Below are 25,499 nucleotides of genomic sequence, written 5' to 3' on the forward strand. Positions count from 1 at the left end.
TAGTTTGTATTGTTTTTTGCCTTTGTGATTTACTGTGTTTTTGTACGAAAGCAAAAATAAATGTGAGCGTATTTAATCATCAAGGGAAATGTCCAACTTGATTTTATTTCCTAATGTGTGATATATATCTATATCTATATCTATATCTATATATATATATATATATACCAAACAGCCTCAAAATTCTATCGTAAGACTTAATTAACTTTAACAAACAAAGCTTTTAATTCACAATATTTATTCTGACAGCATCTATCACAAAGAAGCAGTTGATGCAAACTGAATTACCTGATTGTAAAAAAAGAAATGATTCTTGTCAGAAAATAACGATGCCTATGAATAGACAAGAAGCCACAACATTCTTTTCCTAATGTATGTTTTTTCTGATAAGTAAATTATCCTACTTTGGAAAATGTCATTAATGCAGGCCGACCTTGAGGACATTCAGTATTGTAAGGCTTGGCAAACATAGCTCTGGCATCTTCCTGGAGTCAGAGTGGGAGGAAATGCCAGGTGACAACTGCAATGACCGCCATCCATCCTGCTGGACTCAGGAATCAGCAGGCTGCCTGTGCTGTGCTGCCTTTTATCCCATTTCCTGGGCTTCCACTTTAGACTCACAACAGACCAAGAAAGGAAAGGATGGAGAGAAAGGTGGGCAATGAATCCGAAGGTGGAAAAGTAGAGAAGATTTTAAAAGAAAGAAAAACAGGAGGTAGAGAGGTGAGACCATGTCACTTATTGTATCCCCTCTGGAATAAAGGAGGGAGGGTGCTTACATTTATTTTAATGAGACATTCATTTATTCATTCATCCTCTCAGCAAACACTGATTAGGCCCCCACAATGGCCCAGGCCCCATGTTATGACAAGAAAGAAAGGCATCTTTTTAATCTCAGGGAACACAACCAGACCAGTAGTCTAGAATGTGCTTTCAGTTAATCCTCTGCTCAAGAACCTCATGACCTCGGCTCATTACCTAGATCCATGAGCTTGGCTCCTGATTTCCCGACCCCTGAAATCACTGTTTCCTCCATGTTCCCTAGCCAATCTGAATTGTTCTTTGCTGTTGATCTGTTCCATGAAGTAATCCTTAACTTTTCCCTCCAGGCCATGTGGCTATTTCTTCCTTGAGCTCCTATTTCATTTATAATGGTACTATGTTTACATGTTAGAAGAAATCATTCTCTTTTGTTGTGTGTTTTCTACTCAGTTTGTAAGGTGGATCTTGTGGGTTCCTCACGCTAATTAACACTGAAATTGACATACGGTCAATACTGATTGATAAATACCATTATAATAAACATTTAGCTTGTCCTTTGGTAACTGAGAAATAACACAGAGCAGGTTATGATCACTTGGTTATAGCAAGGATTTATAGAAATGTGTTGATTTATTATCATTTATTCATTCATTTATTTATTCATTCAATAAATATTTATTAAACATTCAATCATTAGGAAGATACAGTCCCTCGTTTTCTGGTTGTTTTGCTTTTAACCAAAAGAGGGGAGTAAAATTCCGAATGGAATAGACAAAGATCAAGCAAGTAAGCTGATGAATACTTGGCTAAAGCCACCCTTGGCTATGAATGGCACCTTCTGCACAAAAACACATATTTCGGGTGTATATTTATTTAGGCAAATTCCAAGAAGTACCTTAAATGCCTGGAGGGGAGGGGAGCTAGAAAGGACAAGGTATCTTTTTCTTTTCAGATTCTAACACAGGAAAAATATCCCACGGTACTGATATTTCAAAACTAAAGCTACTCATCATCAGGCTCATCAATGTCAACACCAAACACGTATTTAGCATCTCTGTGAACTGTGAACTGGGCTACATGTGAAGAGTGGAACATCCACCCTGCCCAGGAGGAGCTCAGGTGGAGAGACATAAGAATGTCACCTTCAAGTTTGCTGGCAGTGTCCAGAGGGTTGTGTGGGTGACCATCACCAAGAGAAGACAATCTTACCAGTAACCCAACGCAAACACAACCTGCTCTAGAGACTACAGAAAGGTGTCTTCATTTTCCCGTTCAGTCATCCTGCAGTTCACACAGAGCCCATTCCATTCAGGTGTTCACTACGAGTCCCTTCAACTTCTAGTCTCCCGCCCCCTTTTCTTCTTCCTTTACATCTCTGAGGTCTTTCCTACCCTTTTGCCCCCTTCTGCAGGATCCCTGAAACACTGGACATTGTCCCAGGTTCCATGGTACCAGGACAGCCATAGGCCCCCACTGGCAAACAGACCTTGCTCTTGCTAATATTGACACCATCTCTGTAATCTGTGACCAAGGTAGTAAGGGGGGGTGACAAAGGAGGAGAAACGTCCTGTTCTGCAGTATATCCACAGCTAAATAGAATTCAAAGAAGAAATGTTATTGAAAAAGTGGTGTTTGTTAGCAATAACTCTGGCTCTGAGAAATAAAACCCAAAAATAACAGTGACTTAAACAAAATAGAGTCCTATTTCCCTCTTGCATAAAATTCCACAGGAAGGAGTCCAGTCCAGGAGCTACTTCATGAAATTCCCAGGAACCCAGCTCCTTCCAGCTCATTGCTCTGTCGTTTCTAGGATGTGACCATAGTCTTCATGATCCAAGATAGCCGCTAGAGCTCCTGCCATCAGGTCCCCATTCCAGACAGCATGAGAGAGGTCAGGGCAAAAAGAAGAGACAAGGAATATAGGTCGGTTGTCTTTTGAGGAAGTTTCCCAGAACAACAGTGCAATCATGATTACAACTCCTTAGTGAGAGGAGTTGTAATCATGTGGTTACTCCAAGCCATAAACAAGCCTAGAAAATGGAATCTTTCCTGAGTGACCATGAGCCCAGCTAAAAATTGAGAGTCTTTCTATGAAAGAAGGAGTGAACAGATATTGTAGGAGAACTAGCTTCTCAGCCACAAATAGCAAACAAGATGCTTTAGGAGTAGAGAAAGATCAATCTAAAACTAGGAGAATTGGAGATTACTTCATAGAAGATAGGTGGCTCTTGAAAGTTGTAGTATTTGGACTTGTGGAAACAAAGAGGACGTAACAGATGGAGTGAATAGAATGAACAAATGCAAAGAAGTGGGAAAATGTACATCCATTCATTCTTTCATTTCTTTCTTTATTTGTTAACTTTTTAAAATGTTTATTATGGAGCTTTTCAATCATACATAAATGTAGAGAGAGTAATATAATGGACCTTAAAGCCTTATCAACAATTTCAACAATTATCAATATTTTAAAATTATCAATAAACATTTACAAAGTGGGCTTTCAACTAAGAATACTAAATGACTAAAATGAAATGACTAAAATGCAATGGCCCCTAGAGGATGTGGAGAAAAGGGAACTCTTGTGCACTGTCGGTAGGAAAGTAAACTGGTGCAGCTACTGTGGAAAACAGTATGGAGGTTCCTCAAAAAACTAAAAATAGAACTACCATATGACTCAGCAATTCCACTCTTGGTATATATCCGAAAAAAAACCCATTAATTCGAAAAGATACATGCACCCCAATGTTCATAGCAGCACAATTTACAATTGCCAAGATAAGGAAGCAACCTAAATATCTATCAACAGATGAATGGATAAAGAAGATGTGGTATATGTGTGTGTGTATATATATATATACATATATATATATGTATATATATATGTATATAAATCCTATAAAAAGAATGAAATGTTGCCATTTGCAGCAACATGATGGACTTGGAGGGCATTATGCTAAGTGAAATAAGTCAGACAGAGAAAGACAAATACTGTATGATATCACTTACATGTTGAATCTAAAAAAGTCAACAAACTAGTGAATATAACAAAAAAGAAGCAGACTCACAGATAAGGAGAACAAACTAGTGGTTACCAGTAGGGAGATGGGGGAGGGGCAATATAGGGATGGGGGAGGGGAAAGCACAAACTACTGGGTGTAGGATTGGCTCAAGGATGTATTGTACAACACAGGGAATACAGCCAATATTTTGTAATAACTGTAAATAGAAACTAACCTTTAAAAATTGTATAAAAATTTTTTTAATGGTTTTAAAAACTGAAAAATAAAAATTTAAAAATAAATAAATAAGAAATAAATGCAGTGGCCCCGGGAGCTTATGGTATAGTGGGTACATCCAAGGGGGTAATTCATTAAAGGAAATGAATGAACACTCGGTGAAGATGGGTGGGAATGTAGCAGCAGATGTAATTACTATACAGGGCTACCTGTATAGTAATTCTCTACTGTGTTCCAGTCATTGAGCTGGAGAAATTTGGATTAAAAGTTCCATCTCAGTTCTGTGGATGTTTACAGTCCTGCAGAGGTGCTCACAGTCTAATGGAAATAAACAGGTGCGGTTACGGAAGGCCTGGGCTATCGTACCATGAGGTATGAACGTTACTCAGGCAATAGGGAAACCAGAAAATGACACAGTATTAAACAGGATTTTCAGATGAAAATCAGTGCTAGTATGAAGGATGGATTGCAAGGAGGAAAAAAAAATAGGGAAATGGTTAAAAGTGAATTTCAAAACAACCTGAGTAAAGAGAAAAAGAGAAGAGAATGAACGTATTTTGACATCTCATTGTGCCACACACTGTACTAGAGGTGGCTGACCTGGGCTTGGTTCCTAGGTTGCACGCAGTGAGATCAGAATTCGAATCTGTTCTGCTGGCCTCCTAGGCCTCTGTACTTGCACCTACACCACTGTGCCTCCAAGTCCTGACCTACAGGAGTAACAGAAGGAAAAGGGAAGAGGGCGCAGATGTGAGGATGCTCCCCAAGATCAGAATTTGGTGAGTAATTGAGGCGGGGGGGGCGGGGGGTGGAAGGTGGGCGGAGGAAGCGAAGTCGGCTGGAGCTTCACATCTGAATGGCGGGAAGATGGTGGTGTGTTTATCTGAGACGTGCAAGACAGAAGAAATGGAGTTTGGGGAACAGATAAGGCATTTGATTTTGGATGTGTTGAAGCAGAACTGCTGTCTAGCAAGCAATTGTAAACCTGGGTCTGTAACTGAGGAAAACATCACGCCCCTATATACACGTTTAGGAGACACTGGTGCGGATGTGACAGCAGGAGTGCAGAATGTGCAAGGCCTTCCGGAAGAAGGGACCTGTAAGAAGAAACAAGCACCAGACTCAGAACCTTAGTTAATGCCCATATTTCCTGGATGGAAAGAGGAGCCAGGGCAGCACCTGGAAAAGACTGTCAGAAAACGGAAGGAGAAACAGGAACAGCGCCGTGTCCCAGAAATCGTAGGTGACAACCCCAAGATGCACGGGTGGGCGAGTGGCGACTGTCGCAGAGCTGGGAGGGTCGTCAGCGACTCTTCAGGAGCAGTGGCCTCCGCAGTGGTGGGAGCAGGACCCCCGTGGGCTGGGAGGGAACCGAGAGGAGCTGGCGGCGGCACGGATGCACCCTCTTGCATCAAGAATTTCTCGCTTGTAAAGAGGGAAGAGCTAGGATAGAAGCCGGAGAGGATATGTAAGGTGGGAGGAAAGCTGCTCTTTTCAGCATGAAGGGTATGGGTCAGTCTGCGAGCAGAGAGAAAAGTGCCGTCAAAGAAGGCACAGTTTTTCCTCTGGGACAGGAGGGGAGGGAAAGAGGCCAGAGGGGAAGGAGAGAGAAAGCATGAAGACAATTGCATTTCCTGATGTGCTTGGGCGGGATTCCAGGAACTGGAGAGATAGGTCAAGTGACAGACGGGACAGAAGCAGGGCGGGGGTGGGGGTGTGTGCTTACAGCTGGAAGAGCCTGGGAGCGTCTGGAACAGGATGCGGGAGCGTCGTCAGGGGAGGCTGCCCGGTGCGGATTGCGGTGGGAGCAGCCGAGTGCGGAGCCGAGGCCCGGGTGCCGTGGGCTCAGCACTGCTTGTACCCCGGCGTGGAAACCTAGGGCTTTCCGGCGGTGGCGGGGGGGGGGGGCGAGGGGGAGGGTGTCCAGCGTGGTAGGAGGAGCTGAGCTGAAAACAAAGACTGTGGGCCCGGACACCACAGAGGGCCCAGCGGAACCTGGCAGGGCTGGCAAGTTCCTTGAGGCCAGAAACTGCCTCTGATGCCTCATTACAGCTGCCGACTCTTGGCCCATAGGAGCTTCTCCATAAGTGTTATAAATGAATGAGCGGAGTATAAGGCAATAGGCATGTCTTGATGCTTTATTATGCTTTATTACTATTATTATCTGTCAGCTACACAGATTCAGGAAAGAGAGGGCCCTCAGGAGGTCGGAGCAGTTGAGAGAATCCTATGCAGACTTACTATTGGTTTACTTCCCCCATCAGTGTTGTTGGTCCTTCTGTCTTTTCTTTTGTGACTTTATTAGTTATTTCATCCCTCCTCTTTGCACCCGGCACTGTCTTGCACAGAGCAGACGTTCGATGCCTGTTTACCGAATTGAATGCAAACCAAGCCGCAACAGGTACATTGCTGTTGTTGTTTATCCGTCAGAGTACAAAACCAACTGAATATAGGAATTGCTGCTTCTGCTTCCTGACACCATCCATCCCTTGGCCTCATCATGAGATCATCTTGTTCATTTTTTATTTTAATAAATTTATTCATTGCGGTGCGCGGGCCTCTCACTGTCACGGCCTCTCCCGTTGTGGAGCACAGGTTCCAGATGCGCAGGCTCAGTAGTTGTGGCTCACGGGCTTAGTTGCTCCGCAGCATGTGGGATCCCCCCAGACCAGGACTCGAACCCGTGTCCCCTGCACTGGCAGGCAGATTCTTGGTTTTTTTTGTGTTACGCGGGCCTCTCGCTGTTGTGGCCTCTCCCGTTGCGGAGCACAGGCTCCGGACGCGCCCGTCAGAGTACAAAACCAACTGAATATAGGAATTGCTGCTTCTGCTTCCTGACACCATCCATCCCTTGGCCTCATCATGAGATCATCTTGTTCATTTTTTATTTTAATAAATTTATTCATTGCAGTGCGCGGGCCTCTCACTGTCACGGCCTCTCCCGTTGTGGAGCACAGGTTCCAGATGCGCAGGCTCAGTAGTTGTGGCTCACGGGCTTAGTTGCTCCGCGGCATGTGGGATCCCCCCAGACCAGGACTCGAACCCGTGTCCCCTGCACTGGCAGGCAGATTCTCGGTTTTTTGGCTCACGGGCCCAGCCGCTCTGCGGCATGTGGGATCTTCCGGGACCGGGGCATGAACCCGTGTCCCCTGCATTGGCAGGCGGACTCTCAACCACTGCGCCACCAGGGAAGCCCAGGAATTCATTTTTGTGGAATTTTCTCACGTAGTTTGCCCAAGTGCCTAAACACTTCACTGACACTTTTATTTTTGTATGAAATATGTTAAGTGCTTCCTGGTTGGGGTGGCACTTTAGTGTACATGAAGTAATACGTCAGCCTGTGGGGCAGTCCAGGGTCAGGCTATTGTCCCCATTTTACAGATGAGCAAACTAACACTCAGGGAGGTGAAGTGCTTCGCTCAAGGTCATGTGACAAGTATGTCCGGGAAGTGGGGAACCCAGGTCTCTCAACACCCTGCCCCAGTTTCTTTCTCTCCCCAGCTGCACTGAGGTACTAGTCTCCCAAAGTCAAAGAGGCCCAAAGGTGGAAATACACCTTTGTTAGATGAGTTTGTGGCCTTGCTGCTAGAGTATTAGGGGAACAATGTCCTTGACTGGGACGGTGGGTAGAAATGTCAGCTGCCCCAAACACCTAGGATTTCCTCTGTTTTGCTCCCTTGGAAAATCTCAACTTCCCAGGATCCTCCCGGAAAGTCTAGCACTATTTCTCTAGCACTCTCAATTGAGATGAGTGAAAGCTTTGCCTCAGAAAGAACAGAGGGACAGTGGGAGGGGATGAGACAGAAGATAAGCATCAGGGCAAGAGTCTTGTTCTTGAGGAGGTTTTCATGATTTCATGGAGACAGATGGTAGCTGTCTATAAAATATGCTTGCAAGTCCTACTTCCTTCCTCATTTTGGTTTGTTGTGACAACTGGAGTTAAGCTTTAGGCAAATAAATATATAGGATCATATTTTTCACTCCAAGTATTGGAATAATTAAAGCAATGGGATGTCTCACAAATTTCTCCCTTCGCTTTATCCAAGAAAACATCTTCCTGCGAAGTGAGTTTTACTCTGTTTTCCTGGGTTGTGATGGGGAGGCGGGGGGAGAACATTATGATCCATTTCTCTGATGGTAACAGCTTCTAGTATCAAGTCACTAATCAGTTAGCCGGGATCAGTCGTTCAAGCAGGGGGATCATCCTCATTCTTCTTCAACACCATGCTCTTGTGAATTCCGCTCGGAGCCTACTCACCGGCCACTGGTTCCTGGCCCCTCAGTCAGGCTTGTCTCCCTCCACAGCCTCCCATCCCAAGAACCAGCCCCGTCCTGATGTCCCATCCTGAGCTTCATTTCCTCACTGTCCTCCAAACAGAGTAATGGGACTCCTAGTGGAAAACTCTAATTCCTTTTGGAAAACACATTTTATTTTAACAAAGGCCCCCAGTGCTAAATCTGGGGTTCAGAGTAGGGACCATGTTTTAGGGGAGCAGGGTCTTTCAGGATCCCAGACAGCCTGCCCCTGCAGAGCCAGCTGATTGATGGTAAAGGGTGGTAAGGATCCCGCCCAAACACTCTGACACACAGATCATCTCACTTTGCCAGTTGTCAAGAGAGCATCTTTCCATGTGACTCAGGCGAGCACCTCCAGGAAAAAACAGAAACAAAATCGCTGCACAACATGAGTGGCTGACATTCAATGCAGCGAGAACTGAGTAGCCAAGGTCAGAAGGGAAACTTGGCACAAGACTAGGAGTAAGAAAGAGACCTGTGAGGACAGGTAACAAAAGGAGATGACGTGAAAACATGCAGAAATACACTTCATGGAAGGAAACTCTGGACAAGGAATGTCAGGTGCAATTAGGAGCAAGAAGGAAATAAAGCAAGATGCTTCAGAGTGGTTGCTCTGTGGTGTGATGAGCATAATCTGACTTGATTAGACTCTCCAGGTTCTGATTTACAGAATGCAGGGATAGATGCCCAGTAGTGGCCTATTTAACGTTTACCTTTGAAAAGCCCTATGCTTTTTTGTCTTATTTGAAATTCAGACTTGGTGGGCCCTTTCATTTTTGTGATGTCAGTTTGTTTCTTTACAGTATTTTGAGATGTTAAAAACTGACTTAGGAGACTATTGCCTCCTAAGAAATTAAAAATTACCTTTATGGTTGAAAGGTGGAAGACATTAGCTGACTTAGCAATGCCCCTCTTGGACCTTAAGCAGGTTTAAAAATATTCTCTCTCTCTCTTTCTTTCTCTTTCTCTCTCATGCCTTTTCCATGATTTCTTCTATTTACACTGATTTATATACATATTAAAAGTTTCCTATTTCTGGACTCCTAATGATTGAGATGACATTGTTTTCCTGCTTTATAACATTTTAGTGGGTCAGGGCAGAAAACAATGTAAGGGAAAAACTAAATTTTTTGAAGATATTATATAAAGTTGACCTCACGATGGTCCATTTCTTATATGTGCTAATTGGGCTTATCTATCGTGGCTGCTGACAATCTAGGCCTGGGAGCCCGCCAGCCTGGGGCCAATAACCGCCTGCTAGTTATGTGACCCAAAGCAAGTTGCTTAATGTTTGAGGCATCAGCTTTTCACCTGTAACATGGAGGTAATAATAATGCCTAGCTCTAAGAGCTGTTGTGAGGATGGAGTTAATATACATGTAAAGCACTTATTAAGACTATGCTCTCACTATTATCCAATAAATTTCTCAGAGAAGCCTCAGAAGTTAGAGGTTATGCCCATTTGAATACTTAGATGAAATCATTTAGGTAAAACTGTGATTAAATATATATTTAAATGCTCTTTACTACTGTGTTTAAAAAAAAATCAATTTCTTTTGCAAGTTACTTGAAAAAAGTCCAAATACAAAATGCTAAACAACATGGTTGAGAAAGAGACTTTATTTGGCTTAGTAAATAGCTAGAACTAACGTGTATTTAGCACGAACGTCTAATAAAGAGCAATTTTTTTTTTTTTTTTTTTTTTCGGTACGCGGGCCTCTCGCTTTTGTGGCCTCTCCCGTTGCGGAGCGCAGGCTCCGGATGCGCAGGCTCAGCGGCCATGGCTCACGGGCCCAGCCGCTCCGCGGCATCTGGGATCTTCCCGGACCGGGGCACGAACCCGTGTCCCCTGCATCGGCAGGCAGACTCTCAACCACTGCGCCACCAGGGAAGCTCTAAAGAGCAATTTTTAAGAAGAGCCTGTTTGTTTTCATAAGTTCTGCTTAAAGTTTTGGCCTGGTGATAAGCATTTGTCATCTGGTGGCTGCACAACGTCCAAACCCCTTTCTTATGTTCAAGGAAGACCCCACTGTCTGAGTCTTGGCGGGGAAAGACATGCCTATTTCTCTCTGTGTTGTGCCATGTTCAGAACCTTCCCAGGTGTACAATGTATGTTGGTTAAATTGAAAATGTAAACAGGAAGAACAGTTTTGCATCCCTGAATGGCTACACCGTGAATCAGGGGCTCATGCCCTGTTTCCGACTAGCTCCACCAAGATTAGCCGACTATCTTTGGGCAAGTCACACAACTTGCCCAGTTAGCTTCTAGTTTCTGCATCAGTGCATATGAAGTGCAAATGAACCCAGTGACCTAACTGGAGTGATGGAAGGATTAATCAATGCATGAAAATTAACTGGGGATATGTATATAAAAGTGTAGTTCTATTATATACTAAACAATAGAATATCTTTAACTCACAAATACTTTTCCCATTCTAAGTGTTTTTAGAATAATTTAGTGAACTCCCAGAAATTTCTATACTATATATTATTACAAACTTTAATTTATTCTTCAAACAATTATGAAAGTAAAATAAATTTTCTATCCTGTGTCCAAATTCCAGTTTCTGGGCATTTAGGAAATCTTTCTTTCTCAACCTTCCCTTTTATTTAATTGGAAATTGATTTAATAGTTACCAGCTTTTAAAGCTTTAGTTAAATTGTATACTTCTACTCTATTATTCCATATTCTTTTCTCTCCTTTAAGGGGCTTCTATAAATTAAGCCCCCATATTTTTCTTAAATAGATGCATTGCTTACTGAATTGAGAAATGTGGAATAAAAATTTCCCATGACTCCTGTGATTACTCTTTCAGTTGCCTCCAGATGTTTCAACCCAGCTCTCCTAAAATATGTGATCCAAGGTTGAATAATCAACTTTATCTTTTAACACACATTTGCACACAAACACCATGACTGGAACACACACATCCATATATAGACACTTCTCTGCTTTATGCTTTTCCTCTCATTTTCATCAACCTCTGAGGTTTTTGCGAAGAGTAAATCATAGCCACTAAGTACAAACAGATCAAATCCCCCTTCCCACCATGTGTGGCTCTCTAAAGCCAAGGTGATTTATGATGCTAAGTTTAAAAGAAATATCACTGCAGTTCATTGTTCTGCCCAGCCATTTAATAGCTGCTCCCAGTGAAACGAGACAGGAAAACATTTAATTAGAAGTGCATTAAATTTGGAAGACATGAGTGTTTAGCAATCTTTGCAAATTTAATACTGCATATGTGGGAGAGATACAGATGTACTTCTCTTCATGTAATATTGTTGCCATGCTCCTGAGAATTTGAACATGAAAGGAATTTTTTTTAAGTGAAGCTTAATTCTTTTTAAAATCTGTCCTGAATCTTTTTATAAAACAAAGCTTCCTTCTGAGCAATAAGCCTCTATTCTATCTTTATCAGCATGGAAATTAGCCTAGAACTAAAAATGCATTGAACTTTTAGAAGTTTGTTTATTGAGTCAACAAATATTGAGCACTGTCTTGGTTCAGGCTGCTATAGCAGAATACCATAGACTGGGTGGCTTAAACAACAGACATTTATTTCTCATAGTTCTGGAGGCTGGGAGTCTAAGATCAGAGTGCCAGCATGGTCAGCTTCTGGTGAGAACCTCCTTCCCGGTTTCAGACAGTCATCTTCTTGCTGTGTCCCTACCTGGCAGGGAGAGAGAAAGATCCTCCATTCAGTCCATTATAAGCACCTACTAAGTGCCAAGCACAGTGCTGTCCGCTAGGGGCACAATGGTAAACAAAATAGACAAGGTCCTGCTCAAATGAAGTATACAGTCCAGCAGGGGAGAGAAATGACAAACAAACCAGCAGACAGTTACAGAGGAAGACAAGCAGGATGATGAGCGGGGAGAGAAATGGGGGAAGCAAGTCTAGAAAAGGTCACCAGGGAGAGCTGCTCTGAGGAGGGGCCCTTTGAGCTGAGGCTGAAAGGCTGAGGATGAATCAGCATGTGAAGAGCTGGGGAAGGGCATTCAGGTGTGACATGGTGCAGGAGTGAAGTAAGGCTCCAAGGAGGGCTTCTTGTGGGGCCTGGGTCTGTCTGGTGGCCCTAGGGGAGAAGGTTAGAGGTAGGTGGAGGCCAACGTCTCAGCTCAACATTCTAGTTCTATTGCTTTTAAAAAAGATGTTGTTTATTATGGCGTCTTTGAAGTAGGGTAGTTGTGTGGACTGAATGTTTATGTCCCCCCAAATTCATATCTTAAAGCCTTACCTTCCATGGTGATGGTAGTAGGAGGTGGGGCCTTTGGGAGGTGATTAGGTCATGAGGGTGGAGCCCTGGTGATGGGATTAGTGCCCTTATAAAAGAGACCTCAGCGCTCTCTTTCCACCAGGTGAGGTTACTAGAAGTCTGCGTCTATAAGCCAGAGAAGGGTCCATGGCCATGCCAGCATCCTGATCTCCAACTTCCAGCCTCCAGAACCGTGAGAAATAAATTTCTGTTGTCTATAAGCCACCTAGTTTATTGTAGTTTGTTATGGCAGCCTGAGCAGACTAAGGTTGTAGTATATCTTCAGAAATTCATAGGTTGGGAATTCCCTGGTTGTCCAGTGGTTAGGACTCCGCACTTTCACTGCTGAGGTTGTGGGTTCAATCCCTTAGTCGGGGAACTAAGGTACTGCAAGCCAAATGGCGCAGCCAAAAAAAAAAAAAGAAAAGAAAAAAAAAGAAAAGCATAGGTTAATTAAAAAAAAAAAAGATGTATTTCTTCCGTTATGAAGCTCAACTGCCATAGTGTGGAAGCTGGGGGAAAAGAGGATGTAATGGAGGCATATTTTAAAGTAGAAATAATAACAGCATCCACCTGGTGAGGGCTTACTCTGGGAGATTCTAAGGGATTTACATTATTATCTCGTTTACCTTTATAACAAACCAGTGAAATGGTATATTAGAAATGTGATCAGCTGCAAGTAATAGAAAACCTCAAAGACAGTGGCTTAAATAGGTAGATACTGAGGGTATTTTTCACATAGAAAAAAAGTATTAAGGTATACAGTCCTGGGCAAGGAGAGCTGCTCAATGATGCTGTCAAAGACCGAAAATCTGGTTACTGGTGAAAACTGTGACCCACTGCGAATCCTAGCTGTAAGAGTGGCAGCATCCTCAAAGCAGCATCAGGAAAAAGGATATCGACCTTAGTGACTATCTGTTATTGTCATTATTACCAAAAATATTTATAACCAAAACTTCTAAATGACAGGGCTGCAAATAATTAAAGGACACATTTTTGGTTCTTGAGGGAGTTACAAATGAGTTGGATGAGCCAGACTTCAATATAAAAAGATAAATAACAATGCAGTTTGCTACAGTTGAACGGATGCAACAATATAGGTGCAGAAGTTCCAGGATTGTAAAGATTAGTATCGTAAAATGTCTAACCAGAAAGAACTTTAGAGACTGTGTCATCCAAGGACTCATTTGATAGATGATGAATGGTCAAGAAGGATGAAGCAAATTGCCCAGCTGATAGCTGAGCAGAAACTAGAATCCAGGGGTGGTGAATCTTCATCTGTTGCCCTTTCGTCAGAGCATGCTGGTACTGTTATTGGAAAACTGGGTTTGCCTCTTTGTGGGTGTTGAGCTAAAAGACACAACCAAGCCAAAGAGTGGGAGAAGGAAGGATTCACTACCTGCAGCTAGTAAGGAGAACACCAGGGATCTTTCCCAAAGCACTGTCTCCCCTTCGCTTAAAACTGGGGAAGTTTTAAGCTAAGGGTACCTGCATATTCATGAAGGGGCTTGAGCAGAGGAGAATTCAGTGTAAAATTAGGGCAAAGGTCGATAGAGCCAAGCTTTAGTTGTTTGAAATCAGGAGAGTTAGAAGAAGTTCCAGTTGATCTAGTGGTTTGAACCCTTGAAGGGGGGTTTAAATTCTGCAAAACAGCTCAGAAAGTGCTTCAGGCAAATCATTACCATTGAAACAGAACTGAGAGTCTTTACAACTGATTTATTACCTGCTATTGTTACTTTCCTTGCCTTTAATAGCCTTTGTTCTTCTGTTCCCTTGAGATCATTATTACTGAGACCTGTTCAAGGGCAAGCATTGTGGCCGGGCTTAGATCACAAAATGGCTTTGGTCTAAAATGGTTCCTCTTTTGTCAAAAGTTACATCTGGTTCTTTTCCTCTGGGGGCCCCTACCTTATCTGCTTACACTAGCAAGGGCTAACCTGGTCAAGGAAAGCTTCTTGGAGTGGGGGGGTGGGGACTTTAAACTGAGCCTGGAAAGGAGGGCAAGACTTAGACAATTAGAAGCAATAGAGTAGGGCATTTCGGGTAGGAAGAATGTCATAATAAAAGCTTCAGACCGAGAAATGAGCCTGACATTTTCCAGCAGTGATGAGGAGTTGAGCTTGGCTGGCAGGGAGAGGCCAGGGGAGGGGAACAAAGTTTGAAATTGGTGGAGGCAAGGGCAGTGGGCTTTGTGTTCTAGCTGGGAAAACTGCTCGCTGTCTCCCATAGGACGTCAGCTATATGGCACGATCCACCACTGAGTAGATGCAACTTTGCTCTTACTCAAGGCCACATTCATCATTTGTGCATCAGATATTTATTAAGCTTTTTTCAGCAATGAGTTAGACACACTGTTAGGTATTACCGAAGCAATGATAACAAACTAGCTATGGATCAGGCAGTCAACTAGCAAATGATCCAGAAAGAGAGATTGCATTTACTTATAAATAATCACAACGCGGGACCTTGTGTGAGATACCAATAAACTGCTTTGTCATTCAACAAAATGAAAAGAAAAATTACATCCAACTAATGAGATTAGAGATGACTATTGGAAAGGCAGCACAGAACCTGGAAGAATAAGCAGAATCAAGGGATCAAGAGAACATTCCAGAAAGAGTGAGCAACTTGAGCAAAGTTGGGAGGACGTAAGTGGGAGGACAGGGGTGTGTCTAATTAACAGATGGACCAGAGGATGGATAAAAGGAGTGGGGGCAATTAGAGGGAGTGATGTGTGTCACCAAAACCATCCCTTTAGGGCTTCATTTGTCTGGTGGAGGTGGGACCATACAGGTAATGTTGCTACTGTGAATATCTCCAGGTTGCTGGGTTTTCTTTTTTTTTTTTAATTTTTATTGGCGTATAGTTGATTTACAATGTTGTGTTAGTCTCAGGTGTACAGCAAAGTGAATCAGTTATACATATAAATGTACCCACTCTTTTTTAGATTCTTTTCCCATATAGGTCATTACAGAGTATTGAGTAGAGTTCCCTGTGCTATAGAGTAGGTCTTTATTTGTTATCTATTTTATATATAGTAGTGTATACACGTCAATCCCAATCTCCCAATTTGTCCTTCCCATCCCTTTCCCCTCTGGTAACCATAAGCTTGTTTTCTACATCTGTGACTCTGTTTCTGTTGTGTAAATAAGTTCATTTGTACCTTTTTTTTAAAGATTACACATACAAGGGATATCATATGATATTTGTCTTTCTCTGACTTACTTCACTCAGTATGACAATCTCTAGGTCCATCCATGTTGCTGCAAATGGCATTATTTCATTCTTTTTTATGGCTGAGTAATATTCCATTGGATATATGTACCACATCTCCTTTATCTACTCCTCTGTCAATGGACATTTAGGTTGTTTCCATGTCTTTTCTCTTAAAACTAGCCCAGGCATTCAAAGGCCTAGAGCATTGATAATCTATAGAAACTTTACATTGGGGAATAGTTGGTTCCCAACACCAAGTCAGTTAACACCCAAACAAACATACTTCAGGTCCCACTATCTAATAGTGGTTTGGAAAAACATTTCGGCAAATGTTAATAGGAGGTTTCCCTGAGTACACCCGAGGCAAGTTGATAAGACTGTGAAGCCAAGGGGGCTGGCTTTTCAGGATGCTTCTCTCTCCAAAACAGAAACAATGTAAAACTGCCTCTCTGAGGCTAAAATAGAAGAGGTAAAGGGATGTGAGCCTGGCAGGACAAGCTTTTCAGGCCTGGTCATGCTCTTCCATACTGTGATCTAAATTTAGACTCAAATGTGAGAACAGGAAGACAGATGAAATGTCTGTTTCCATTGTAAATTCCACATTCCCAGTTTGAATTTCCTTTAGTACCTTATAGGATCCTTTCAAAGTCCCCCCTATCTGCACTGGCGTCCAGACTGTAGACACACAGAGCTGTGGTTTCTGGCATAGGATCACAAGAAAATTCCAGAAAGTTTGAGCAGATGTGAAATCTGGAAAGGAAGGTGGTTATTTGCTGGTGATAACATCAGGTCTGGGGAAGATTTTCTCCAAGGCCACCCCACCTCCACCCATGAAGTGCTCCTGTTTCTGTTCGTGGGACAGTCAGTTATTAAAGCTGACTTCTTTTCTTTTTTTTTTTTTTGATAAATTTATTTATTTATTATTATTATTATTTTTTTGGCTGCATTGGGTCTTCATTGCTGCACTCAGGCTTTCTCTAGTTGCTGTGAGTGGTGGCTTCTCTTGTTGCGGAGCATGGGTTCTAGGCATGCGGGCTTCAGTAGTTGTGGCTCGAGGGCTCTAGAGCACAGGCTCAGTAGTTGTGGTGCACGGGCCTAGTTGCTCCGTGGCATGTGGGATCTTCCTGGACCAGGGCTCTAACCCGTGTCCCCTGCATTGGCAGGCGGATTCTTAACCACTGCGCTACCAGGGAAGTCCCTAAAGCTGACTTCTAATTGTGTGCAGGGTCCTGGGCTTCTTATCGTTTTCCTCCTTGCCACTCCCCTGTTTGTACCTTTCCTTTATCTTTTCCCTTTGGCCCAAACAGAAAGTCCCAGCAGTGTGAGGGGAGGATGGAGTGGGGGTGGGCTGTGTTCGCTGAGGTCAGTTGGGAATAGCAGACGTTACAACAGTGAAACATTGGCGAGTCCCTGTTCCATGCCGGCTGAACCTTGCCTTTCTTTCTGTGTTCTTGGAGACAAGCACTGTTTCCTTCTCCACCCAGAAGATAATACTCACAAACCAGGCCATCCCCGAGTTCAAAAGTAGTCTCCTTCCTCATACAAGTCTGTGGAGGGTACACAGTAACTCTCTGGCTCCAGGAGAGGCTCCTGAAGATTAGCTAGTTAATTAATAACGGCATAACATTCTAAACTTGCTGAGCATTTATTTCATATATTCTGGGGATTGTTACTTAATGATAAAAGACACTCCTAGTGAGAATAGTAAAACTCAAGTTCTAACAAGAAAACAATCTACAAAGCTATACACCTTCCCCTGATTTTTCTAACATTGGAAGAAATTTCTCTAACGTTAGTAAGCCCTTTAGAGAAATACGAAAGAAAGAGGGGAAAAAAAAGAAAATGAATTTAGTGAGAAGAGCTTTCATGAGGGAGAAAATGGGGAGGACGAGAGAAGGTAAAGAGTTGATGTGGCAACAGGGATCCTTAGGGAGAACCAACACCCATGACGGAGGAGGAATAGGATAGATTCTCAAGTCTTCCAGAGAAGTTTAAGGAGAGCAGGCGTCCTCGGCAAACACATTTTCGAAGAACAGTTCGGGGTCATCCAGACATTCCATTCAAATTAGTGGCTGTTCTGGAAAAAAACAGACAGTAGCTGCTGAAACAAGCAATCTGGAAGTGCAAGGAAGTTAATGTTCACAAATGGAAAGTTTTCCAGGCTGGTCTCCAAATCATTGCTGTAAAGCGGTCTCTGTGAATTGCTGTGGCTTTCCAACAGGCTTGGGGCAGAGCCCTTCCAAGGAGAGTTAAAATCCCCCCACCTCCCAGAGCTTCTAAATTTAGTGTTATTGTTAACATTATTTGTACAGTTATAATGTAAAATACGTGCTGCTGAAAGCTTAGCTCTACAAGGAAGCAGAATAATCTTAAGCTGCTGATAATCAAATCCTTCTCACACAGAATTTACAGAACACATTTTCTCTATGCTGCTCAGCTACAGAAGGTGATGGGTATTCCAGTGAGATAATGATTTTTGGACAGATTCCATCTCCTAGGTGACATCGAGTGACCTCAGGAAGGTCTCCCATAGATAGCTCTGCCTACCTAGGAGGGCAACAGACCCAACTGCCTAATAATGGACAGAGTGCCCCCAGTGTGAATAGCCGCCCCCCACTGGAAGGATTCAAGCTGAGACAGGACAACTTGCCCAAGGGGATTTCTGCTCTAGTAGCAGGACATATGGGCCTCCGAGGTCCCTGGTTTTATGACCCTAGCAGCACAGGGCCAGTGAAAATAAGAAAGTTGTTAGATGGCTTTGTTCTCAGGACTTAGAATTATAACCACTGACTAAAAGAATGCAAAAAAAAAAAAAAAAAAAAGAGGTCCAGTGGTTAGAACTCTGTGCTTTCACTGCCAGGGGTGCCGGTTCGATCCCTGGTTGGGGAACTAAGATCCTACAAGCCACACAGCACGACCAAAAATTTTAAAAAATAAAATAAAAGAATGCAAACAAACTTAATGGGATGATTTGGGGGTAGGTATATTGTGAGTGATTTCTTAGAAGAGCTTTCTTGCTTCCTTTTGCACTTCTGGTCTGCTTTATATAACTTTTCATCCTCATCATCTAGGATTTATTACAAAACAGACTGAGACACACTGTTGAAAACAAACCATTTCTTGCAGCTTCTTAGGAAAGTGGTAAGACGTACTAAGTTTGTCTTATAAGTGCTGAAGGTAAACTTACAAAGCTTGCAGGCACGTAACATTAAAAAAATACAGAGATGTATTCATTTATTAATTCATTTTCATTTGTCCTTCATTTAAAAAATTTTTTTCTTGTGAAATAAAGATACACACAAACACCTATATACAAATCACCCGAGCCAGGAAATAGCACATCACCTGACCTAAGACCCTCTGCATGCCCCTCCCAAACTGCACCTGTCTACTCTATCAAAGTCAAGTCTATCCTGAAATTTCTGTTACTCTCTTCACTGTTTTTCTCTATAATTTTTATTACCTGTGCTTTTATCCTTACTGTTTAAGAGTTGCCTGTTTATGAAATGGAATAAATAGAATCATATTTTAATCTTTCATTGCTTCTTTGCTTAACATTTTATTTTTGAGATTCATCCATGTTGATGTAATTGTGTAGTATTTCATTGTATGATTATACCACAATTTAATGATCCAGTCCACCTTTGGTGAACATTTGGATTGTTTCTTGCTTTTTGCAACTATGAACAATGCTGCCATTGATTCCTGTATGTGTCTTTGAGTCCACTTGTGCAAGAGTTTTTCTAGGATACATACCTACATTGGAATTACTGAGTCTTTGTATAAGTGCACATTCAACTTTCTAGGTAATACCAACCTGTTTTTCTAAAGTTACTATACATTTGAATTCCAACCTGCAGTGTGTCTGAGTTCTGGTTGGTCACTCCACATCAACAGCTGGCATTGAACAACTTTTTATGTTAGCCGTTTTGATGAGTGTGTGGTGTTATCTCATTGTAGTTTCAATTTACATTTCCCTGATTACCAATGAAACTCAATGTCTTTTGATAAGTTTATGAACCATTTACACTTGTTCTTTTGTGAAATTCCTCTTCCTTTCTTTTGCTTGCTTTTCTATTGATTGCTAGATTTTTATTTATTGATTTATATGAATTCTCTGTATCTTTTAGATTCAAATATTTGTTTGATTATATGTGTTGCGATTATATTCTTGCTTTAGAAATACTTCCTTACCCAGAATTTGTTAACATATTCTCCTACATTGTCTCCTAAAAGTTTTGTATCATATATCATTGAATCTTAAGTTGCCACTGATGATAAGAAAAATCACAATTTCAGAAATGGTAAAAGGTGAAAAAAAGTGTATCCTTGAAATGATGACAGCAATGCAATTTTGCTTTTCTTATATAGGTCTTTAATCCAACTAAAGCTGATTTGGTGAAATGGTGTAGAGTGGGGTCCTCATCTATTTTTTGCTATATGGATAATCAACTCTTCGTCATTTATTGAAAAGTTTATCTTTCCCCCAATGATCTGAGCTACCATCTCTACCATACATTGAGTTTCCGTATATGCCAGAGGTGTTTCTGGGCTCTCATTTTTGTTTGATTGGTCTGTCTCTCCCTGAACCTATACCACCCTTACTGATTACTATAGGTTTGGTATATAGAAGGGTAATTCCTCCCTCTATGTTCTTCTTTAAGAGCCTCTTGAAGAAGAGACCTCTGTTGGGATTTCAAATGGAAATGCGTTGAAGTTATAGATCAATTTGTGGAGAATTAATATTTTTATGAGATTGGGTCTTTTCTATCCATAAATATATTTCTCTAATTAGGTCTTCTTCATAGCCTTTCAATAAAGTTTTATAATTCTCTTTGTAAAGGTCTTACACATATTTTATTAGATCCATTCCTAAGTATCTTGTTTTTTGATACTGTAGGGGAGGGAAAAGTTTTCCTTGACCATATTAGGGCCCCTGACTGGGTCTGAAAATGAAATTGACAAAGACAGATTCACAGGAGAAAAGCATACAAATTTAGACTCAGGAGCCTTGGTAAGAAAATGATGACCTGAAGAAACAGTTAAGACTATGTATTTTCTTTGGAATTTTATTTATTTTTTTTACAGCAGGTTCTTATTAATTATCTATTTTATACATAGTAGTGTATACATGTCAATCCCAATCTCCCAATTCATCCCACCACCCCCGCTTCCCCCCTTGGTGTCCATACGTTTGTTCTCTGCATCTGTGTGTCTATTTCTGCCTTGCAGACCGGTTCATCTGTACTATTTTTCTAGATTCCACATATATGCGTTAATATACGATATTTGTTTTTCTCTTTCTGACTTACTTCACTCTGCATAACAGTCTCTAGGTCCATCCACGTCTCTACAAATGACCCAATTTCGTTCCTTTTTATGGCTCAGTAATATTCCATTGTATATATGTACCACATCTTCTTTATCCATTCTTCTTAGACTGTGTATTTTAATGCTGAGTTTGATAAAAAAAAAGGGCAGTAGTATAGAAATATGATAAGGAGTATAAAGTAATTATAGTAAACATTGTATGGCATCTTTCAAAAAGTTTCATTTCTGTTTAATTGCTGGTATATGGATGCTAATGATTTTTGTGTATTGATTTTTGTACCCAGAAACATTGCCAAACTCTCATATTCGTCTCAACAGGCTCTGTACACATTCTTTTGAATTTCCTACATATACTATTATGTCATTGTGATTTCTTCCTTTCTTTTTCTTGCCTTACTCCACTATTTAGGACCTTAAGTACAATACTGAATAGAAGTGGAGATGGCAACACACTTATCATGTTCCCCATTTTAAAGGGACTGGTTACATATAATGTTTGCTGTAGGTTTTTGTAAATACCTTTTATCAAGGAAAATATTCCTAGTTTTCTATGAATTTCATCTGAGTGGATATTGAACTTTATCAAAGAATTTGTCTGCATCTACTGAGGTCATTATATGATTTTTCTCCTTTAATCCTTTAATGTGGTGAATTACATTAATTGATTTTTCTCATTTGAAATTAACCTTGTATTCTTGGGTAAACCAGTTTGGTTCTGATTATCATCTTGCTGGATTCAAATTGCTAAAATTTTGCCTGTGACTTTTCTGTCTATATTTATGTCTGAGATTGACCTGAAATTTTTTGTTTCTCACATTCTCCTCGTCAGATTTTGGTATAAGTTTATGCCAGCCTCATAAAATGATTTGAGAAATAATACATCTTTTTCCATACTCTAGAATAGCTTGTGAGACACTGGAATTATTTATTACTTGAATGTCTGGTAGAAGTCACTGGTAAAACTGTTTCAGCCTGGATTTTTCTTTGCAGAAAATATTTCACAACAGATTCAAGTTCTTGAATGGTTATGAGTCTATTCTGGTTTTCTATTTCAGTTTTTTTTTTAAATTTATTAAATTTATTTATTTTTGGCTGCGTTGGGTCTTCATTGCTGCACGCGGGCTTTCTCTGGTTGTGGAGAGTGAGGGCTACTCTTTGTTGCGGTGTGTGGGCCTCACACCACAGTGGCTTCTCTTGTTGCGGAGCACAGACTCTAGGCACGCGGGCTTCGGTAGTTGTGGCTCGCAGGCTCTAGAGCGCAGGCTCAATAGTTGTGGTGCACGGGCCTAGTTGCTCCGCGGCATGTGGGATCTTCCCGGACCAGGGCTCGAACCCGTGTCCCCTGCATTGGCAGATGGATTCTTAACCACTGCGCCACCAGGGAAGCCCTATTTCAGTTTTATTAACATATTTCTTGGAATTTTCCCACTTCATCTAAGTTTTCAAATTAATTGGCATAAAAATGTTCACAAATATGTCCTTGTAATTTTTGTATCATGTGTGATTATAAACTATATAGGAATATAATTTATTCCTCACATTGTTTGTACCTTTTCTTTTTCCCTTGATCAGTTTTCACCAGAAGTTTGTAAAATGTATTAGTCTCTCACAAATCCAGTGTTTGGCTTAATTGGTCCTTTCTATTGAATGTTTGTTTCCAATTTTATTTTCTTATTTTATCTTATTTCCTTTCTTCTGTTTTATTGAACTTTATTTTGCTGTTCTTTTTCTAACTTTTTTGCTCTTTACACTTCCAAGTATTTTCTAATATAAGCTTTTAGGTCTAAATTTCCCTTTAACTATTTGTCTAGTTTTCCTCTCTTTTGCTTCCACATGTAGTATCGAATATTTGTTACACAGCATTTAAATACTGTCCCATTTTCATAAGTATTTGTTCTTCGACCCAAAAGTTTCCAAACAAATGGGTTTTTCTAGTTTTTTTTTTTTTTTAAGCTGATTCTTGACTTAATTGCATTGTGGTCAGAGAGTATGCTCTGTATGATACAAAATTTTCAAAATTTGTTGAGACTTGCTTTTTGGCTCGATCTATGACCAACTTTAGTAAGGTTTCTGGGTGGGTTCAAAATTAATTTTTTCCTTACTCTATGATTTTGCACTTGGGGTCCCACCTTTATTGGGTCTCCCATGAAACTCCCCACTTAAAGCAGGCCCTATGCTTTTACTTCTGTCCCCAAGACTCCCAAGGCTGCAAAAACCAATATTCAGATTCACTAGATTCAGCAAATACCTTCCAGGCAAAAGCTGACTTTGGCCTCTGCTTACCTCTCCTGGGTTCTGGCCTCTACTCTGTCCTAGGACTATTTCATAACTTCTTGCCAGTTTTTGGATCCCTTCCAGAATATATTTTTAATATTTTACCCAGTATTTTGGTTGTTCTTTTCAGTGGAACAGTTAGTCCAGACACCCAGCCGAGCATATAACTAGAAATGGAAATCCTCTTTTATTTTTCATCATATATTTATTGGACACCTACTATGTTTGGAATAAGCGCTATAGTTGTGATCTGTACAAGGTGGACTGGTAGCATGAGAAAAAGAGATGCTGACTGGGGTAGGACAGTAGAGGAAACTAACAGAAGATGGCGGAAAGGTGATTAAAAACAAGCAGGCCTGGGGATGAAGCCCAGGATCTCAGCTTACTAGCTGTGAGGCCTGAGGCAAGTCACTTTACCTCTCTGTGCCTTCATCAATAAATTGGTATTAACAATAGCAGCTACCTCATAGCTTTGTAGTTAGAATTACTAGGAAGCTGAGGAGTGATGGCTCAGAAAATGCTATCTAGCCTGTGTTCTCATAGAAGAGATGCAAAAACTAGGAACAACAAAGTTATTTCTCTACGACTTAATCCCCTCCCCTGGAAGCTGCCAGACGGAGGGCATAGGACCACCTCCCTTCCAACTCCAGGCTTGGGAGACTGGATTCTTATTCTAGGGAAAATCCTTCACTCTTCCGGATTCCCTCAAAGAAACCTCTTCTCACCAGCCCTCTCCCTCCTGACTTAGATTGCTTCCTCAAGGAGTTTAGAATGTTGGAAATTAAAGACAGGAAGGAAATGGCTTGCAGGCAACTTCTGCTTTTCAGAAGTTCCTGGAGACAAGCAGAATGCCTGTGTGCATTCTTATAAGGGGGGAGAGAGAGGGGGAAATGTATGGAGAAAAATGGAAGTTCGTATTTTAAAAACTAGCCCGGGGCTTCCCTGGTGGCGCAGTGGTTAAAAATCCACCTGCCAATGCAGGGGACACGGGTCTGAGCCCTGGTCCAGGAAGGTCCCACATGCTGTGGAGCAACTAGGCCCGTGCATCACAACTACTGAGTGCGCTCTAGAGCCCGCGAGCCACAACTACTAAGGGCTTGTGCCACAACTACTGAAGCCCATGTGCCTAGAGCCTGTGCTGTGCAACAAGAGAAGCCACCACAATGAGAAGCCCGCACACCGCAACTAGAGAAAGCCTGTGCGCAGCAACGAAGACCCGGCGCAGCCAAAAAAAAAACAACAACAAAAAAAACCTAGCCTGGTTCAAAAGGGATGGCTAACGCACACCAGCTAGAAGGAGCAGGAGAGAAGAATGGAGAGAAGAAGAGCACCCTGGATGCCCTGCTAGGGAACTTGGGCTTTTTCCCCTAGGCAGTGGATTGCCGATAACTGGTGCCATGGTCAGATCTGCAATTCAGGGTGGAGGGTGCTTAGAACTGCTCAGGAACTGAGCAGAGAGACCAACTTGAATATGCCCCCAGTGGATCCTCAGAGATGTGGTGAGGGTGGGCCTGATGGCTAAAGGATGAGGCCTCATGCTGTGGAGCTGTGGATGCCCTTGAAGGTGGCCAACACGGTAGCTCTGCAGAGGGCTTTGGGGCTTTGGAGAGTAGAAATGACAAGACATGGTGGACATGGAAGGGGAGAGGAAGGAAATGAGACTCCTTCCTAGGTTTCTGGCAAAGATGACTACATGGATGATGGTGCAATTAGCCAAGATAGGAGATTCAGGAGGAGCAGGTTTGAAGAAACAAACACAATGGACCTGAATTTGGCGTCAACGCGGGCCATGCTGGTGGAGGTGTCTAAAGCCTCTGAACACAGGCATGGGGCCCTCTGGGTTCTGGCTGATGTGAGGAGGAGGGAGTTTCCAGAAGAAATCGTGGTCAATAGCATCTTATTCTAGAGATTGTGAGGGAGGGCCTGAAAGGGTCCACAGCATTTGGCAACCCGAAGTTTGTTGGTGACACTGGCCTGAGGAGTGTCAGGGGCAGAGGAGAAATGAAGGCTGTGAAGAAATGAAAAAGGGGAGCCTCCTCTTTCCAGGGAGCTTGGCTGGGGAGCGAAGCTGGCAGAAAAGTTGATGGCCTAGGGACAAGAAAGTCTGCTACTTCTTCTCCTGCTTCTCC

The 25,499-nt window shown here is 42.0% G+C and overlaps 1 protein-coding gene across 9 annotated transcripts in view; it reads left to right on the forward strand.

Moving 5' to 3' along the window:
* Positions 1 to 25,499, forward strand: part of LPIN2 (lipin 2) — a 114,174-nt gene that overhangs the window by 2,393 nt on the left and 86,282 nt on the right. For 7 of the 9 annotated variants that reach the window (XR_003677185.2, XR_003677186.2, XM_028480182.2 and 4 more), the window contains exons 2-4: positions 428 to 723; positions 4,616 to 4,777; positions 5,032 to 5,237. Coding sequence is in view for 6 of the 9 variants with exons in the window: in XM_028480188.2 (XP_028335989.1) it covers positions 5,136 to 5,237 (102 nt within the window). In the remaining 3 variants the exon portion in view is untranslated. Of the gene's footprint in view, positions 1 to 427; positions 724 to 3,841; positions 4,778 to 5,031; positions 5,238 to 25,499 lie in introns of those variants that run through there. The other 2 variants (XM_055080749.1, XM_028480191.2) reach the window with 2 other exon arrangements.

Source organism: Physeter macrocephalus, chromosome 19 (assembly GCF_002837175.3).
Source record: "Physeter macrocephalus isolate SW-GA chromosome 19, ASM283717v5, whole genome shotgun sequence".
In the NCBI taxonomy this organism is placed as follows: Eukaryota; Metazoa; Chordata; class Mammalia; order Artiodactyla; family Physeteridae; genus Physeter; species Physeter macrocephalus.